This window comes from Bos indicus x Bos taurus, chromosome 10 (genome assembly GCF_003369695.1).
Source record: "Bos indicus x Bos taurus breed Angus x Brahman F1 hybrid chromosome 10, Bos_hybrid_MaternalHap_v2.0, whole genome shotgun sequence".
NCBI classification, from domain to species: domain Eukaryota; kingdom Metazoa; phylum Chordata; class Mammalia; order Artiodactyla; family Bovidae; genus Bos; species Bos indicus x Bos taurus.
The window spans coordinates 74,940,689-74,960,185 of NC_040085.1; the positions used below are offsets into that span (position 1 = coordinate 74,940,689).

Below are 19,497 nucleotides of genomic sequence, written 5' to 3' on the forward strand. Positions count from 1 at the left end.
ATCCCTTAAAGAATAAAAGTTATGTCACTCTTTGTTTTAGTGTGGAAGTAACATTTGCTGAGGGCCTACCCTGTGCTAGGCACTTATGTCTGTTCATTTGACTCTCATAAAAACCTTTGGAGGTGGATGGTTGTACCCCAACTTTACTGAGAACAAACAGGCTCAGAGGGTAGTGCTGGTCTTCTCTCAGTGGCCATGATGATCCCTGGAGCTGAGGAAGATGTCCATGAACACATCAGACGGTTCTTATTTGCTCAATTTTTGGAAAAATGTTTGAAACATGGTTTTCTTGTGGTAGACGCTTTCTGCTCAGCTGGAATGCAGGGAAGGAAAACTGCTAGTACATTAAGGCTCTGCTCTGTCTGTGAAAATAAGCACCAGGCCATGGTACACTCCCTGAGGTCTCAAGGAGGAAGAAGCCGAGATTAAAGCTTGGCTCCAGTTTGAGGAGAGATATAAGGCATGGCCAGGAGCCGTGGGGCGAGCTTGCAGGTCAGAGAATGAAGTAAGGCTGGAGGACAGACTTGGATAGCTAGCTCCGGGAAAAGGGACCTTCCCCCCCGGGGAGGGGGCTGACCTCCCAGGCTTCTTCCCACTGCTAAGCCTTTCCTCCTCCTTCTCCAGCGTGGCCACGCGGATCGAGCAGAGGAAGAAGATGAACTGCAAGTCCTTCCGCTGGTACCTGGATAACGTCTACCCAGAGCTCACGTGAGTGCCACCTGCAGTTCCTGCATCTGGCCTGGGTGGGGGCCAGCGGCGTGGGGACCCTTGACCCTGATCTCTCCCTGGCCCAGGCAGCCTGGCTCTTTCTAGCTGTTGGTGTTTGTCTTCATGTGACGGGTCTGGAGGAACCTGGAGGATGTTACCAGGAGTGAAGAGTGAGGTGTGGTAGGAGCGAAGAGTTTAACAGACTGGGCCTTAGAGCTAAGAATGGGCATTGTTGGGACTTCTCTGGCCAGTGGTTAAGACTCTGCACTTCCACTGAAGGGGGCACGGGAACTAGGAGCCCACCCACAGCCAAAATTAATCAATTAAAATAATCTTGAAAAAAAGAAATGAGCATTGTCCCCTTAGGAAAGCAACAGCACCTTATGTAGCAAAGGCCACAGAAACATTCACTTCCTCTGACTCTCTTCTCTCCCTTCTGGGAGTTTATCCCAAGGAAATAGAGCAAACAAGCAAAAACCCTTTGACAAATAAATGACCATTGTTGGCTTCTCTGCTGTGAAAAAAATAGACACAACTAACAATAGAGGCCGGGTTTAGTGAATCGTGATCCATTGACCTAAACAAATATTATGTGTCAATTAATATTATAATCATAAACTGAGTAAAACATGGGGAAATGTTTGCTTCAGCAAATGAGGAAAGAAAGTGAAAGTGAAGTCGCTCAGTTGTGTCCGACTCTGCGACCGCATGGACTATAGCCTACCAGGCTCCTCCGTTCATGGGATTTTCCAGGCAAGAGTACTGGAGTGGGGTGCCATTGCCTTCTCCAGGAGATCTTGGCAACCCAGGGTAGAATGAGCAAATGAGGAGCCAACATGCAAATGGTGTATGCATGTAGGCTACAGGACAGTAAGCTGTAATGACTGGGGGCCTGAGGCTGGGCAGAGTCGATCCTTTTTATTTCAGCATCCTTCTCAGCATCTTGCCTATGTCACTCCTTACCTCCTCCAGGTCTTGAGTCATCTGTCCCTCCTGCAGGAGACCCCCCTGACCTCTGCGTTTGCAGACTGACCCTTCCCCAGCACTCCCTGCTTCTTTTCCTCCGTCACCCTTATCGTCACGGAGCTTCTATGTGGGCAATTAATGTTATTGTCATCTTCCCACATTTGACAGTAAGCTCCATGAGGCAAGAGGAATTTATCTGTCTTGTTCACTGCCTTATCTCCAGCCCCTAGAACAATGCCTGTCACAGAATGGGCACTCAATAAACAGTTTTATTTTATTTGATTTTGGTGTCCCAGATCTTGTTTTGGTGCACAGGTCCTTCCTTTTGGCACCCAGGTTTCTTGCTAGTTGTGGTTCAAGGGCTTAGTTACCCCATGACATGTGGGATCCTGGTTCCTTGCCTAGGGATGGAACCTGCTTCTCCTGCGTTGGAAGGCAGATTGCTACCAGGGAGATCTGTAGGTGTTTTTAACTAAATAAATTGCATAGTCAATAAGGCTCAGTAATAACTTTGAAATTAGCATTCTCCCTTCTAGAACTGTCATCTCAGGAACAGCTGTCTCCCAAAGGATGCTGTCATGATTTTCCAGAACATTCCACCGCTCAGAGCCTGCATATCCTCAAAGGAGGCAAATCTTTGAGGGAAGATTTGATTTTGGGAAAACAGCCATGGTTAGGTTATAACCAAGTCCAATGAATAACTTAGTTGATTAACCCAGATATTACAGTCCTGGGTCCCAAACACAGAGTGACAAGACGGAAACAAGTAACAAGAATAAACTGACTGTGAGCAATGCTCAAGGAATTCCAAAACAATTTGAACGGCAGCAGCATCCTTGGAGAAAGTTGGCGGCCTGGATAGCCCCAACTCCCTAGACGATGGCTGTGAAGGGAAGAACATTAGTTTATGAAAGTATAATAAATGAACAGCTTCCTCAAGTGGCCACTTTGAAAAGGATAGTTTTATTCAGACGTGCCATTTCTGAGCAAACCAAGCATAGTCACGTCTTTATGTTCTGTCAGAGTTCATATGATCTGGTTGGAGCCAAGGACTCGAGCCTCAGGCAGGAGTTAGGGAGCCGTGGAAGGGGATCCTCCCACACCCCAGTCCTCACACAGTGCCCCATGTCATCCCCTGAGGACCAAGAGGAAGAAGTACTGATGGTTTATAACTAGCATCAGTCTGAATCCATCACAAGACAGGAGAGTGGACGAAACCAGCCGCGCTAAATGAGGAGCATAAGTCATCTTATTTGTTTTGTCATCATGTGGAAGCTTAAAAAAAAATGAATTTTTGCTATTAAGGTAGAAACTGCAGTTCATTCTTACCCAGGTTACTCATCGTCAGTCTGTTCCTTCATGTTCTGCCTCGGTTCTCGGGGGCCTGGAGTGAATCAGATTGTTAGACAGAAAGGAGTTTTACAGGCCCAAATGATACCAAGTTTCCTCCACACGGGATCCCAGTAGTTGGGCCACACTTGAACGTGGTCAGTGAGGAGACTGAGGAGGCTGAAGGGAGAGGCCTGTGCTTTCCTAGGCCTGCCTGCAGTCCTGCTATGGCTTGGCCGCTTTTCCAGATCAGAGTTCTGTGGCTGGCTTCAGCAACTGCTTATATATACTTTTATTAGGATGGTCAGGAACAGTTGTGCAGGCTGTGCATTGTACAAGCACACCACGTTTGAAGGGTGCTAGTCACACAGTACTGTACCTTTATTACAACAATTCCTGGCAAAAGTCTTCTAACAAAATCAGTATATTATGATGGTTTTCTAACATAAGTGAAGTGTCTTGAAAAAAGGATGCCTATTGCTATTTCTATAAAGGCGTCATAAGGGCTAATGGGAGCCCTGGCAGCCCAGCTTCGAGGTGGTCCACAGAGAGGAAAGCAGATACAGACTTAAGAGGGCTGCCAGCAAATAGGGGAGCTTAGCCTGGCTCTGCCAGGAAGCAGGGGAAGGGTGGTGATGGGCATCCCAGCTGCTCCAGGGCTGCTACCACATCAGACACCTCAGGAGCTGCATCTGGTCTTTATTTATTTATTTTTAATTTGTTTGGCCGCACCAGGGCTTCGTTGTGGCATGGGGGATCTTTAGCTGGCACATGCAAACCTTTAGTCGTGGCATGTGGGATCTCGTTCTCTGACCAGGGAGCGAACTCAGGTCCCCTGCATCGGGAGCGCAGAGTCTTAGCCACTAGATCACCGGGGAAGCCCCTGCATCTGGTCTTGAGATTGCTGCCTGAGCCCCAGGTTTCCTCCATAAGCATCAGTGGGCAAGCTTTGGTGTCAATGACCATTGCCACACTTGGACAATGCCCACCTCAATCTCTGCAAGTTGGTCATCTTGCACATCTTCCCAAGCAACAGCAGGTAGGGAGGAGAAGAGAAGAGAAAGGTCTGGAACAACCTTGGCCTCTCAAAGAGGGCCCCGCGGGACCTTGCCTCTGTGTAGAGGGGAAATACAGTCCGTTGCCCCTGGATGAAGTGGCGGGGGTGGAGCTTTGCCTCTCAACAGTCTTGCACCTAGCAGGTTTCAAACTTAAATCCTACAGTGATCAGACAGGTAATGTAAATAAGTCAAGTGAGTGAGGACACAATAGGGAGTGGAGGGGACTGTGGCAAACTGAAATGGGCAAGCCCCACCCATAGGGTGGACAGCTGCTGCTCCTGACAATGTGTTAGTGCTGAACCAGAATGCAGGTTTGATGTGACCTGACCTTCCTGTATTTTTGAGAGAAGCTGGATTTTTCTGTGTAATGTTGAAATACTGCCAACTAATTAAAAGCACCAACGACCGCACTGTGCAGGTCAGACAAAACCTGTCCAGGGCCTGATTTAGCTTGGGGGCCAACAGTTTGCAGCCTCTGTTCTCGAACTGCATATGACCTCTTGCAAGAGACAGGGGAGCAGTTCTGAAGGGGCACTGCTGTCAGGAATATGGAGAGAAACTGGAAAGTTCTCCACGAGCCTCCAGGAGAGCGGTTTGGTTCTGGAGCTCCAGGGGCTTCCTGTCAGCCCTGAGAAAGGGAGACCTGGTTTGGTTGATGTCCACATCAGAGACTGCCAGCACTCTTCTGATCTGCACCTGCAACCAGGTTCTCTTCTCAACAGATGTGATAGAGACAGATAAATTAGGCATGTGGTCAGACTATAAGCCCCACTGATTTTCCATCACCTGACCTGTGGGTCCATAATCCAAGCACATATATAACCTTCTAAACCCAGGAATACAAGCCCGTGTCAGCTGGGGCCAGCACCCCATTTGGGTTTATTACCCATGGGGTAAGGCAGTGTGTCTTATATTTGAGCTTGTGTGTGTGTGTGTGTGTATGCGTATGTATGTGTATGTGTTTAAATATACTTTCCTGTGCATATAAAATGTTCTAATAATACACTGTTTTCAAAACCTACCTGTTTTACTTAACAGTATCTTATAAACACTTCCCCATATTACCAGATGTTCTTTCTGAGTCCTTTTTAATGGCTGAAGGGATTTCGACAGATGAGTCAGAATTTACTTAGTCCTGTACCTATTGTTGGATATCTAGGAATTTCCAGTGTTTTCAGTATAACCAGTCACTCTGAATGAGTATCATTTAAACTAAATCTCTGCACCCATCTATAATTATTGCCCTAGAATAATAAGTTTCAGGAAGTGGGATCATTAGGTCAAAATGGGGTCACTAAGAGTCGGACAAGACTGAGTGACTTCACTTTCACTTTTCACTTTCATGCATTGGAGAAGGAATGGCAACCCACTGCCGGGGTCCAGCCCCGGTGGATCCAGGGAATTCGAAGCGGGGACAGCGTCGGCGAGGATCAGGAAACAACTGCTTAATTAAACGTTAATTAAGGATATAAAGAGTAATAGAATGAGGATAGCTCAGTAGGAAAATTCAGTGGAGAAAAGAGGCTGAATAATTCAGCCAGAAGGTAAGAGAAAGAACAACATGGGGAGACCAAGTTTCGGTGAACAAGGCCCGCACTTTATTTTCCAAAGTAGTTTTTATACCTTAAGTTATGCATAGAGGATAATGGGGGAAGGGGTAGAGTCATGCAGTAAGCCAGGCTTTCTTCCTGCAAACTTATCATATGCAAAAGTTTAGGTGATTTGCATCATCTTCTGGCCCGGAGGCCTGTTAATATTTTAAGAAACTTATTTTTCTCTAAAGGTGATTATTCTAAAGGCAGGTGCCAGCCTCCAAAAAGCATTAGATAAAGTTACATTCCTACAGAGCAAAGGTGTGGTGGGCTATAATAAGAAAAAGAATTAACTCAAGGGTCCCAGGTTACAAACATTAAAGCTACTACTTACACCAATTATATTAATCAATACACTGCCAGGGACACAGCAGGTAAGGGATATGGAAACTTAGCAGCAAACATTGGCCCGACAAGTGAAAATCCCTTCACCAATACAATTTCTAATCAATCTTTTAACTGCTCAAAGGAATCTGTATTTAGACAGTTTAGAACATCTCATGCCTCTCACAGTTGGGAGGCTCTGAGCAATCACATGTGGCCGGAAAAACCTAACCAGGCAGGCTAGAGGACTTCCAAAGGAGTTTGTAGGTTGAAACACTGTCACACCCAGGAATTATTAACTGGATCTGTAAGCTAACTCTTTTTTCAGAGAGAGGTAGTGGGGGACAGCCCCCCGTAAAGTCGGAGGTGTAGGTGAAAGCACAAAGCAGAAAGTAGGCAGACTCTGGTTTTGGGGGTAGATTGCTCAAGAATTTCCAGGGAGACTCCTGAGGCTTGATCCCGCCTTTGCGTATGCTAAGCCTCCTTCCTCATGACCTTTGCCAGGGGCGGAGCTCGCTCCCTGCAACCCACTCCAGTGTTCTTGCCTTGAGAATCCCAGGGATGGGGGAGCCTGGTGGGCTGCCGTCTATGGGGTCACACAGAGTCGGACACGACTGAAGCGACTTAGCAGCAGCAGCAGCAGTATGCACACTTTTAAGGCCTTTGATACATAGTACCACACTGTCCTCTAGAAAAGGTGGGCCAGTTTATGCTCCCATCTGTGGGATATGAAAAGATCCAATCCCAAGCCATTGCCAACACTAGGTAGTAATATTTAACATATATGTATATATGCATATATACACACATACACTTAAATGTATAATTTGTATATTGTTTATATATTATATGGTCTTCCCTGGTGACTCAGATGGTAAAGAATCTGCCTGCAATGCGGGAGACCCAGGTTCGATCCCTGGGTCAGGAAGATCCCCTGGAGAAGGAAATGGCAACTCACTCCAGTTTTCTTGCCTGGGAAATCCCATGGACAGAGGAGCCTAGTGGGCTACAGTCCATGGGGTCGCAAAAATCGGACACAACTCAACAACTAACACTTTCACTTATATATATACACTTAAATATTTTATGTATATAAATATATAGAAATTTCCCTGGTGGTCCAGTGGCTAAGACTCCATGCTCCCAGTGCAGGGGGCCTGGGTTCAATCCCTAGTCAGGGAACTAGATTCTACAAACTGCAAATAAGAGACTGCATGCTGTAATTGAAGATCCTGCAGGCTACAACAAAGCTCAAAGATCCTGCAGGCTGCAACCAGGACTCAGAATGGCCAAATAAATAAATATTTTTAAAATAAATAAATATACCTGTGGTGGATTCATGTTGATATATGGCAAAAACCAATACAATATTGTAAAGTTAAAAAATAAAATAAAAAAAATAAATAAATATACATATATGGCAAACAAACAATGGTAACTCTTTAATACATATTTCCTTAGTTATTAGTGAGACTGAACACATCTTTATATTTGTATATTTTATATTTGCCTCTTCAAAGCAACTCCTTCCTATCCTCTCGAGATTGCCCACTGAGCCCACATCTGAGTCTCAGCCTTTCCTCTTTCAGGACTGGGGAGCTCTGGCTTCTGGTTTGAGCTCTCTCCCACCAGCTCCTCTCAGGCCTGGTCTGAAGAGCAGTCCCTGGGGCTCCCAGAGCTGCCCAGAACCCAGAGGGGGAAAGGCCCAGTGTTCCCAGGGGGACCCCTGCTCCCTCACCATCCCCTGCTCACCTTCCCCTGCTGCCAGGCCTGCCTCTCAGTGTCCCTCCCCATGGAGACCTGGGTGCCCTGGGATTGCCTGGGCCCTGCTCTCTGGGTAAGCATGGGTCACCTCGGGGTGGGGGCCCTGCTCTCTGGGTAAGCATGAGTTACTCCGGGAAGGGCAGAGGCCAAGCCTGATCACTGCCTTTTCTTTCAGTGTCCCCGTGAAGGAAGTGCTCCCGGGCATCATTAAGCAGGGGACTAATTGTTTAGAATCCCAGGGCCAGGACACAGCTGGTAACTTCCAGCTCGGAATGGGGATCTGCAGAGGGTCTGCCAAGAACCCCCCAGCGGCCCAGGTACGTTGCTTGGGACCTCCGGGTCAGGCCCAGGAGAAGGCTTAGGGGCCTCCATCTGCCCAGTCTCATCCTCTCTCTTGTCTACACCTTCCACAAACCCACTTTTCCAAGGACCCTGCAAGCTGCCCCCTCACACTCTGCTCCTTGGGTCTGCTCCCGCCACACTCCACCCACGTTGTAGCCTGTCACACAGTTGCCCCCTGAGCACCACCTGCTTTCTGCTTGCAGGGGCAGAAATGCCACCCAAACAGAACCCAGTACTCTCCCCAGATGCAGCTGTGGGCAGCCTGCACAGACAGGCATCAGAGTGTCCAGGACTCCTGTGAACACGTGTCCAACATATGAGAGTTGATGCACTCACGTCAAACTAGAACAGGTCGTGGAGACCCCCGGCACGGACCTGACCCCAGCTGCCCTGCTCCCATGTCCTATCTTTCTTCCCATTCCTTGAGCATCCTTTCATACATCCTCTGGCTGGCTCCAGATAAGCTTCTCCATCCCAATATTTTATTATGAAAAAGTTCAAACATATAGAAAAGTTGAAAGAATTGTACAGTGATTAGCCATCCACCCATCCCTAGTATTTGTAGAAAATTCTACCAAAATACACAGTGTATTTGCTTTATCATCTATCTACCCATCTATCCATTCATTGCTGTATTTTTTGGCTCAGGCAGCCCACTCCAGTATTCTTGCCTGGAGAATCCCATGGACAGAGGAGCCTGGTAGGCCACAGTCCACGGGGTCGCAGAGTCAGACACGACTGAGCGACTTCACTTCCACTTTCTGCTCCTTGTCTTGCAGGCGTGGCTCTTCACTGACCATCTCATCCAGCAGCAGGGGAAGTGCCTCGCTGCCACCTCCACCTCTGTCTCCCCAGGATCCCTGGTCGTACTGCAGGCGTGCAACCCAAGAGAAGGCAGGCAGGTAAGCCTCCTTGCCCCCAGGCACAGGTTGACCAGCAACCCAGGGGAACATAGTGAAGGTGTGACATATAGATTCAAATAAGCCCTCCAGAGTGAGGACTGGGGATGCCTAAGCCAGTATCCAGGCAAGTCTGTTGTTTTCCTCATGAGGAAGTACTTTGGGTAAACAGTTGTTAAATGTCCATCCCGCATCCTGTGAGCTCCATGCGGGCTCACTATTTTTATCTTGTCAACACTGTATCCCTAGTCCCTGACAACCAGTACAGCCAAAACAAATGTGAGGTTTTATTGAGAACCTGTGCCAGGGGTTTTACGTAGATCATCTCATCTAATCCTCCCAGCAGCCCAGCAATCTGGCCCTTAGTGTGTGCATGTGTGCGTGCTAAGTCGCTTCAGTCATGTCTGACTCTTTGCGACCCCGTGGACTGTAGCCCGCCAGGTTCCTCTGTCCATGGGATTCTCCAGGCAAGAATACTAGAGTGGGTTGCCATGCCCTCCTCCTGGGGATCTCTCCAACCCAGAGATCAAATCTGCATCTCTTATGTCTCCCGCATTGGCAGGCAAGTTCTTTCCTCTAGCACCACCTGGAAGCCCCAGGCCCTAGTACTAACCCCATTTTAAAAGTGAAAAACTGAAGCTCCTTGAGTTTAAGAAACGTATCAGATCACACCGCTGTGAAGGGGTGGAGCTGAGATTCAAACCCAGTGTGACTCCTAAGGCCACAGTCCTGCCCCAGCACATAGTAGGTGTTCAGTAAGTATCTCCTGACTGATGGCTGGTTGGGGAAACTGAGACCCAACCATGGTGCTTTCCAAGCTGGCATGCCAGTATCCTGTGAACACTGCCTTTTCCTCTTGTCAAACTTTCACTTGCCCTGTTTTCACTAATCCTGGGAGACAGATCAGGCTCGCCTGTTGAGGAAGAAACAGATGCTCAGAGAGATGCAGTCACTTGCTCAGGGCACACAGCAGCCGACGACAGAGTCAGCCCTGCTCCATTCCTGGCTGGGAGGGCTGCTCATCTGCCCGGGAATGGACCAGAAGGCCAGAGTTCTGCTTCAGCCCCTCCTCTGCCCACCCCTTCCCGATAGCCCTCACTGTGCCTGATCCTGGCCAGCTTGCAGGGCATTGCAGGGGCAGGAGGGCGCCTGGCCTCTCAGTCAGCTGCCAGCGTTTTCTTATCTCCCCCTTTTCGATTGCATGGGTCAGTTCTTTCTTTAGGGATGACTGGCAGTTTGCTATTTCATTCTGGAAAAGCAACCAGATCCTTCCTCTCCCTCCAGCCTCCGTGTGTGTGTGTGTGCATGTGTGTGTGTCTGTGTGTGTGTATGAGAGAGAGGCTTGGGCGCCATGGTCTGCTCGCTGGCTGGGACACTGCAGCACATCCTGCCAGCCCCTTCCTTCACTGCCCCTGCAGGGATGTGTGTCTCCAGGGTCCCCTTCACCTGGGGTGCTGGCTTCTGTGAGAGTCAAGCCTTGAGCCCACTCCCACCTGCTCCTTGCTGAGGCCAAAGTCAAGGCAGTAGCTCTGAGGGCAGCCACCCCTCTCTGTGTTCCCCTTCATGCTGACCAGGACTCCTAGGAATCTCTTTGGCTACATTCCTTCTGCCCTGCAGGTCCTACAGGGCCCCCAACAGTGGAGCCCCTCTTCCAGAGGACAAGGGTGAGCAACTCTCCCACTACCAGTGACTTCTCAAGTCTGGGTCTCAGTTCCTAGTCCTCTGTTGACCCCGTTTCCGAGGCCACCTGGGTATCAGTTGTGGGAGAGATACCTGTGTAGAGTGGTGTCATCCTCTTCACCTCTCTGAGCCTCCATCTCCTCACTGATGAAATGAAGGGCTCCCTCCCTGCTGTCCCTTGTAGGGAATCTACAAGAACTGAGACTGTGGCGATGGAAGGGCACCATGAGATGGTATTTTTTCTCTGGCCAGGCTAGAACCTAGTGACCAGGAGACTCTGGGGGAGGGACCCCAAGACTGTCTGATGGCACCAACAGGAAATGAGAATCACATGATTTGGGGAGCACTTCCTCATGACTGATCGATTCAGTCTTTACATTCATTCTTCATAGAACAAAACTAGATGAAAGATGGATGAAAGAATGGCATGGCCCAGCATCACCAGCCGGGGAATGTGGCCAGCCCCTCCCAGGGGGTCAGAGACTAGAAGACCACAGGCAGTAGGATGCTGTGAGTTCCAGAGGGACCAAAGGCCCTGTCCTGCCCACTGCCCAGGACCTTGAAGCCAGGAATCCCTCTCTACTGTGACCACATGGGCAAGAAAGACTGGTTCTCAGCGATCTGTATCCCCCAGCCCGCACTCCTAGGGGAAATCCAGACCCTGCAGCTCCGCCCCCACGCCTTCCGCCTTGTCTCCACCTCCCAGATGGTTCCCTTCTCTGCCCACGCTGTGTCCCCCTGCAACTGGGGCTGCTCATCTCCCTTCTAACTGTGGCTCCAGCAAGTACCTGGCCCCTCCCACCCAGAAACTAGGACCCCACCTGCAGCAGATCTTCAGCTGCAACCAAAGAGACTGCCTGTGTCTAAAGGGAAGCTGGAAAGGCAGATTTCTATGTGACGACTAAGCCAAACTTTAGATAAGCGCTGTGCAGGCCAAACAAAATCCACCTCTGGATTCCATTCAGCCTGTGGACCTCTGACTAGACAGTAACTTCATGCCAACCTATGGAAGCAAGAACACATCAGGAGGGCTGGGTTTAAAGCTTGTATGTGGGGTGCAGTGCCTCTTGTCTTTAGTGCAAAGGACACGGACTATTTAAATGGGACTGTGTCCTAGGGCCATTTACACCCATGTGTAGTGCGGGTACGGATGTTATTATTATTATTAATCCTTGTTTTTCTCTCCCCCGCCCCTTTTCTGCCTCTCCCCTCAGAGATGGAGGAGAAAAGCCTCTTTCATCCAGCATTCAGTCAGCGGCCTCTGCCTGGAGGCCAAGCCCGCCCAGCTGGTGACCAGCAAGTGCCAGGCCGACATCCCAGCCCAGCAGTGGCAGCTGTTGCCGCACACATGACCGTAGCCCCCGGCCTCCTGTACCTTTTGCATGAGACTTTGGGACCGGAAGGGGGTTGGGGTGGGGGAGTATAAAGCGGGCCGTCTCCATCTCGTCACATTTCTGCCGGAATCATCAGCCAACACCGCTGCCACGACACACGATGCTGCAAAGCTTGGACGGGGAGGACGCAGGGGGAATGCCCTGCTTGCTGTCCTGGCCACCACCTGGCCTTGCCTGGGGATAACTGGACTGCGACTGGGCAGCCTGGCCCTTTGTTACTGCCCTTCACCCTCCCAAGGCCTGGACAGTGGTTTGGGGCCTCTCCTCGTGGGCTGGGGAAAAGGAGGACTGCATTTCCCCCGAGTCTTGCTGGGCCCCGGGGGCCTGCCTGTGGGGTCGGGCACAAGAGGAGAGCGTGGGCAGCCGTGAACAGGAGGCAGGCGGAAGGCAGAGGGAGGGGCAGCCTGTGGGCAGGTGGGGAACAGGAAGAAGTGAGCCGCTCAGGGGTCTGTCCCAGGCAGGCGCTGGGTTGGGTGCGGGAGGGATGGGAGCCAGGGCCAAGGATGGGTGAGCTGCAGAAAGATGGGAACAGAAAAGCTGCAAAGCATGGAAAAGAATTGGTCTCGCCCGGGGGCCTAGTTCCTCCCAGGGCCCAGTGCCTCCAGTCCCGCGCTCTGCTTCCCACGTTCTCAGCAGGGCGCTGCAGGAGCACCTCCAGGGGCAGCCTCGGGACCCAGTTTATTAAACGGATCCCACTTCTGTTTGGATATGTGTCAAGACCAGACCTCTCCCTTGGGCCTTAAAGACCAGCGGGTTCCCGGAGCCCCTGCCTGGGCGCACCGGGTGGACCCCCATAAGGACAGGCACCACTGAGCAGCCCCGTCCTTCCCGCTAGTTTTTGACTCCTGCCTTCTCTAAAGCCCTTGCCTCTGTAAATACAGCATCATTATGGGGTCGGGGCGCAGGGCGGTAAGAACGGGGAGCATCGGTAAACCATGAGGACTAAGTCGTCCAGGCTGGACTCCCCACTGCCAGAGGGAGGCCCTTGGGGCTCGGCTACTGCAGCGGCCAGCAGGCTGGCTGGCAGCCCCAGTTTGTACAGAGTTCCCAGTTCCTTCTCACACCCACTGGGCCTCTCTCCCCCTCCCCCAGGGCCTGGTCTTGGAACCGCTTCTGCTATTAATATTTCCAACATTCCTCTTCCCCCGCCCCACTGGCTTAGGCCAAGTGATCTTAGGCAAAAGTCTGGTGATACCAGGATTCCTGCGGGGGGCGGCGGTGGGGGTTGTCTCCTACCCAAAGCAAATCAGCCTGGAATGCCTAAGGAGTTGATAGATTCTGGGGGGCCCAGGAATCTCCTGAAATGGTCCCCCAAATAGTGCATGTGTGTGCATATATGCACTGTCCTGGGGAGAGGATCCATGGACTGTCCCAGGTTCATACAGAGGCCTCTGGTCTCCGGAGGGTCTGGCTTTTTCTGGATTGGAGCTGCCGCGCCCCTCCCCTTCCCTAGTGTGCCTCAACTGCTTTGGCCCCGCTCCCTCTGCACAGCCTTGGGCTGTGGTCTGCCACACCCACCCTGGAGGGCTCTCAGTGGTTTCCTTTCACCTCCTGGCTCTCCGCAGTGCTCCTGGGCCTCAGCCTGCACCCCCTGCGCTCACAGCGAGGAGCCCTTGGCCCCCAGAGCCACACTTTTGCCATCCTCTGTGAGATGTTTATCCATCGCCATCTCCCTTGTGTGTGTGTCTACCCCGGCAGGTAGCGTGGGCCTTTGGGACGGGAATCTCGGGCCTCTCTTACTGAAAGTAAGAGGACTGCCATTCAGCCTTTCAGAGGGCCCCTTCCTTCCCTGTGATTGGACCGGGCTCAGCACCTGTCAGCCTCCTTTGGGACTCAGCCCTGTTCTGTTTTTGCTTTTCCTCTTCTTGACCAAAGCATGTGCCACTCGCTGTCCCTGAGGACCTCGTCTTTATGAAAAACACCTGGAATAAAACCACTTCTCACATGGGCATGTGCACCAGTGCCTTCCTTTCTGATTCCAGAGCCAGGCCCTTCAGCATCTCCCTCTCGCCCTGTATTCCAGAAAACTGAGCATGCTCAACTCTCACCTCCTCCTGCACTTGGTAGCTTGCTCCTCCACCTACGTCCCCCTCCGTGGGACCTCAGGGACTCCTGGACAACAGGCTGGCCGCCCTGGGGGAAGCCAGGAGATGGGGCAACTGGGACGGGAGCCCAGGCTCTTGTGACCTCATCATGGGACCCTACTTTGGGGCTTCGAAGTGGAAACCAAGGGGCTTCTCTGAATGCTTGTCTTTCGGTTTCTCCAGCCCTCTCTCCTTCCTTAGGTGCCAGCTGGTCCCTCTGAACTGCCCTTCCTCTCCCCTGCCACACAAGAAGGCAGCAGTAAAAATGCAGGTGGGGCAATTTTCCTAAGTAAGAACAGCGAGTCATTCCAGCATGAGTCTTACCACCCTAGCCTTGTTTGCTTGGGTAGCAGATGCTCTGTCTAATGTTTCCATAGAAACCAATGGAAAGCCCCCACCATTTCTGTGATCAGAAACTGAACCTACTCAGGTGAAAATAAGCACGGCCTCGGCGCACAGATCAACTGTAGTGGGCAGGCCAGCACGTGACTAAGCCTCCCAGGACACAGTCATTCTCACCCCCACCCCGACCTGGTCTCAGGGTGGCTCATTTGGGATTCTCCAGAACTGACCACCAGCCCCGATGGGCCCGGAGCAAAGCTCTGGCTGGTGACGGTTCCAAGCACACGACGTGGCTGCAGAGTCCGTCTGTCCCTCGTCCTCTCAAGGAGCTTAGCCCATGGCCTGTCGCCTTCTCGGGCCACCCTCCCGGCCTGGCTGAGTCAGTGTTCCTTCCATTTGGGTCTAGTTTCACTCCCACCCTTGAAGGGCTCTGGTGCTGGCTTCTCCTGAGCGGTGCTCTCTCTTGCCCTCCTCTAAGCCTCTCCAGAGGCCCGTTCTCTCTCTCACCCCATTCTCTCTCTCACCCTTCTCTTTTTTTCCCCTGGGAACTAAGGCTGTCTGCTGTTAAACAGCCTCTGGAGGATTCAGTAAAGCCCCGGGGCTGGCCATTAACCACGAACAGCCTTGGGCCTTAACGTAACCCGAACCCATCAGAAAAGAGGAGTCTTCCAGAGCACCCAGGGAGGGGAGGCGGGGAGGGGAGTCTGCGTGGGGCCAGCAGCAAGGGGTTCTCCGTCCCTGGCCTCTGTGACTTGCCTTCACAAAGGCTTCTCTTGGAGAGACTCCTGGCTCCCCCCGGATGGGTATCTTCGCTCACCGCTAGGAGAATATTACCCAGGCAACATCTCCGTCCTCCCATGGGTCTGGCGCCCTCAGGCCTGCGGAGGATGGTTTCCAGTGGGGTGTGGTCCTCTTCCCACCAAAGAAACAGGAAAGGAGACCTGGAGAGGAAGGGCAGGAGTTCACGGTGTCCACAACTTTATCCTCGTGAATGTTCTCAGTGTCTGTGGTATTTCTCAGTCCCCTGCGACGGTCTCTTTCCTCCTCAGAACAGGAAAGGGGGGGACCCAGGCAGCTTCTCTCATCTTAAAAGGTCTTCACCGTCAGGCTCTTAGCAAAGACCTTGCAGTGGAGCAGGGAGGGGCCACTCTGTCCTGACCTGGCAGTTGGGCTGCGGGCAGCTGAGCTGGGTGGAGGCTTTGGAGAGCTGGGAAGGGTGTAGCAGGAGTGGGGACCCAGAGACCCCAGTCAGCCTGGAGCCATGCCAGTCTGCCACTAGCTAGCTGAAGAGTTACTTCATCTCCCAGCCTTGGTTTCCTCCTTTGTGAAATGGGTTCACTCATAGCTCTTGAGGGTTTTGTGAGGACTGGTTTATTTAATGACCACGAAGTACCCGGCCCTTTATACTGCTTAGTAAGTGTGTGTTATTGCTGCTATTAACAAGCATTTTCTGAGTGCCCGCTGCATGTCAGGCACTTTGCCAAGGGTGAGGACACAAATGTAAACAAGACAGAAGCGTTCTAGAACTGTTGTTCTAGCAGAGGAGATGGACAGATACAGGCATGCGTGCGTGCTGTCTCTTCAGTCATGTCTGACTCTCTGCGACCCTATGGACTGTAGCCTGCCAGGCATCTCTGTCCGCGGAATCCTCCAGGCAAGAATATTGGAGTGGGTTGCATTTCCTTCTCCAGGGGATCTTCCCAACCCAGGGATTGAACCCAGGTCTCCTGCGTTGCAGGTGGATTCTTTACCATCTGAGCCGCCGGGGAAGCCCGGACAGATACGTAGGTACTAGATGATAAAACCACAGGGGAGGCAGGAGCTATGGGAGCACCACAGAGGGGCCTGGGAGCCAGGGAGTCATAATGCTTCCTGAGTAGCTGGGCTCTACACCGACATGACCTTCTGGGCTTTACCTGTCTCGGGCCAGGTAAAGCGTGGGCTGGGTGAGGCCTGATAAAGCCAGCGGGCCATACTGGCCAGCCGGAGGAGGCTCAGCGGGAATTACCCAGTGGTCTTGACTTTTTCCCCCAGTGCACGCAGCATGGTGATGCTGTGGACCAGGCTATAATCAGAGAAGAATTCTAGATAGAACTACGGGAGCCATTTAAACCCAAACAGATGTGTCTTCTTCTTCTTGAGCCAGTGACTATTCCTCCAGGGCTCAGTTTTCTCAGTCTGGGGAGGGCCAAGGAAAAGGTGGGAAGAGATGGCCTGGAAAATTCAGTGATCCTTATATGGAGAGAATGAATACAAATGACCGGGCAGGTGTTCAGAAAGACTCGATTTCTTCTTGCTGTCTTGCTCCCTGGTTCTGGTTATCTCTGACCCCTTAAGCAATCTGAAAATCAGACCTGTCTTTCAACAATTCTTCTTTCAAATAAGTTGTCTGTCAAGGTGCATCCAGATAACCTGCTGGAATCACCTGTGCTTGTAAGTGTGCTTGTGTCCAGGCTCCCACCTAGATCTGCTGACTCCCAGTTTCATCTGTGTGATGACGGGTGCCCCAGGCGACACTATGGTCATCAAGTTTGTACTGCTCTGAAGTGGGGGGGAGTGTGGAGTGGGGAAGCCGTGCTGGGGAGAGTCAGGCCAGCTGGCTGCAGACTGTGCACGCTGAATACACTGGCCCTCGACCTCACTGCTAGAGGAAGAGGCCAAGGGGAAGGCACGCGGCCCCTTGGACTCCCTGGGAGCCGGATGAATGTGGAGACCAGGTTTGGGGGCCAGAGCAGAGCCAGAACCTGCTCCCCCTTAAGGAGAAATGCCCCCAGCTGGGAAGGAGAGTCCAGAACCAGGAGAGGAGTCAAGGGGCCTCGCTGGGGCCTCTGCCACCATCTGGGTGAGAAGCGGCTGTCAGCAAGCCAGGAGGCTTTCTGAGGCCCATGTGGCTTGAAGGCCCCCAGCCCTCTAGGGCAGTTGCAGAGCTCCAGGCTCCTCTGCTTCCGGTCAAGGATGGCTCTAGCCCCGATGGACGCTGCTCTCCAGAGCCTGTTCTCCCTAGGGGTGGGAGTGTCGGCGGTTGTTAAGGTGAAATCAGGTCACAGTGAGAAAATGGGAGCTCCCACCCACCGTCCCTCACCCTGCAATCCAGCCAAACTGTCCTGCGTCCTGTTTCTGGAAATTGTAGCTTGTCTTCTCCTGTTTGTACTTTTGTGTTCCTTCTACCCTCTACTTATCCCCGTGGATCAAATGCTACCCATTTTCCAGACAAATGCTGCTTCTGTAAGGAAACCTGCCCTACCTTCCACCTGCCTGAAAACATCTCTCTGGACTGTTTCTTCAGTATCTTGAATGTTCCTCTCTGGCTGCAGTGAGCACCTTCTTCCTTATGCCTCCTTAATGCCGGTGATCTTGTCTTCTCTCTTCTATTGAAGCGTGACTATAGGACCTGTGTCTGCTTCAGCCTCGTACTTCCCACAGCCGGATCCCAGAGCCTGGTTCTTGGACTCCCGGTAAATGCTGGCTTGTTGAATGAATGAAATGAAAGATTGTAGCTGGGTTTTGCTTGCTTTTTTTTGTGAGTGATAAGGTGTTTTTGCATTTAGGAATCAGAACATTGCATTCAGAAAGCACCCAATCTGTATTTGTTCATTTTTTCTCTCACTTTTCTTTAAAAGCTTGGCATCTTCACAGCTCCACGCTTCCTGCTTATTAGTCTCTGAGCCCCACAAAATGAAACACGGAGGACGCGGGGGGCATTTCCTGGGATCGAGCATTTCCTGGGATCCCAGAACAGAACAGGGCTACCACGTGAGTTTTCTCATTTCGTGCCCACGCTTCCGTGAGGTAGGTTCTGGTGTGACCTCTTTAGGGATGAGGCAGTGGGGGCTCAGTCAGGAGAAGAAACTTGCCCAAGGACAAATAGCAAGGTTTAAACTCAGTTCCACAGAAGTGCAGGTGGTCCCACAGACCAGCAGCATCTGCAATGTGTGGGAACTTACTAGAAATGCAGACTCTTGAACTCCACCCAGACCTATTAAATCAGAAATCCTGGGAGTGGCGTCCAGCCATCTAAGTTTAACAAGCCCCTGGGGCATTCTCATGCACACTCGGGTTTGAGAGCCACTGGTTTGATGACTGAGATGGTTCCTGGTGTCCTCCTGGAGGGCGTGGGTTACCACCTGGCACCGAGGGTCAGAGAGCTGACACTGTGTGCGGCAGGCCTGGCCTCTGCTAAGCAGGCTGCAGAGCTCTGGGCTGTGATGGATGACTCTGGGGCAGAGGGTGGGTGGGCACAAGCCTGGGCCATGGCTTGCCGCTGAGCCAGATGCCGCATGCCAACCTTGCTCTGTGTGATTTATGAGTTTCTTCCCCAGTACCAATCACACATGGCTGACTTGGTTACAGAAGAGTTTCTACTCCAGAAGATTCATTAATCAGGAAATCAGCGCTACACCTCCCAAGCCTACAGGATGGGCATACTTTTTACCATGAGTTATACAATTAAGTCCTTTTTATGGATCAGCCAACTGATGACATTCATAGCCAATGTGTGTGCGTGTGTGTGTGTGTGTGTGTTAGTCACTCAGTCATGTCCGACTCTTTGTGACCCCATGGACGATAGCTCTCCAGGCTCCTCTGTTCAAGGAATTCTCCAGGCAAGAATACTGGAGTGGGTTGCCATTCCCTTCTCCAAGGGATCTTCCCAAACCAGGGACTGAACCCAGGTCTCCCACATTACAGGCAGATTCTTTACCATCTGAGCCACCAGTGAAGCCCCTCCATAGCCAATACTATCACTTATCCACCAGTGACTGAGTCACACATTTCAACTTCTTTAATCCTAACAACAACTCTATCAGGTAGGTGTTTTATTATCACCCCATTTACAAACTAGGAAATTAAAGCCCAGAGAGGTTAACATACCTGCCCAAGATTACCCAGCTAAGTCAGAGGTAGAGCCAGAATTTGAACTCATGAAGTCTGACCCAGGGTCCAGGCTTCTTCCTGCCCTTCATTGCCTTTCACATTTTAGTTCATATCCTTGTACCAACTTCTGTATTTTTGTTTTG

General features: G+C 51.4%; 1 protein-coding gene across 2 annotated transcripts in view; it reads left to right on the forward strand.

Moving 5' to 3' along the window:
• Nucleotides 1-14,005, forward strand: part of GALNT16 (polypeptide N-acetylgalactosaminyltransferase 16) — a 100,219-nt gene extending 86,214 nt beyond the window's left edge. For both annotated transcript variants that reach the window (XM_027552261.1, XM_027552260.1), the window contains exons 13-16: nt 625-708; nt 7,917-8,058; nt 8,863-8,985; nt 11,877-14,005. In XM_027552261.1, coding sequence (XP_027408062.1) covers nt 625-708; nt 7,917-8,058; nt 8,863-8,985; nt 11,877-12,014 — 487 coding nt within the window. In that variant the 3' untranslated portion in view covers nt 12,015-14,005. The remainder of the gene's footprint in view (nt 1-624; nt 709-7,916; nt 8,059-8,862; nt 8,986-11,876) is intronic.
• Nucleotides 14,006-19,497: the final 5,492 nt, after the last annotated feature.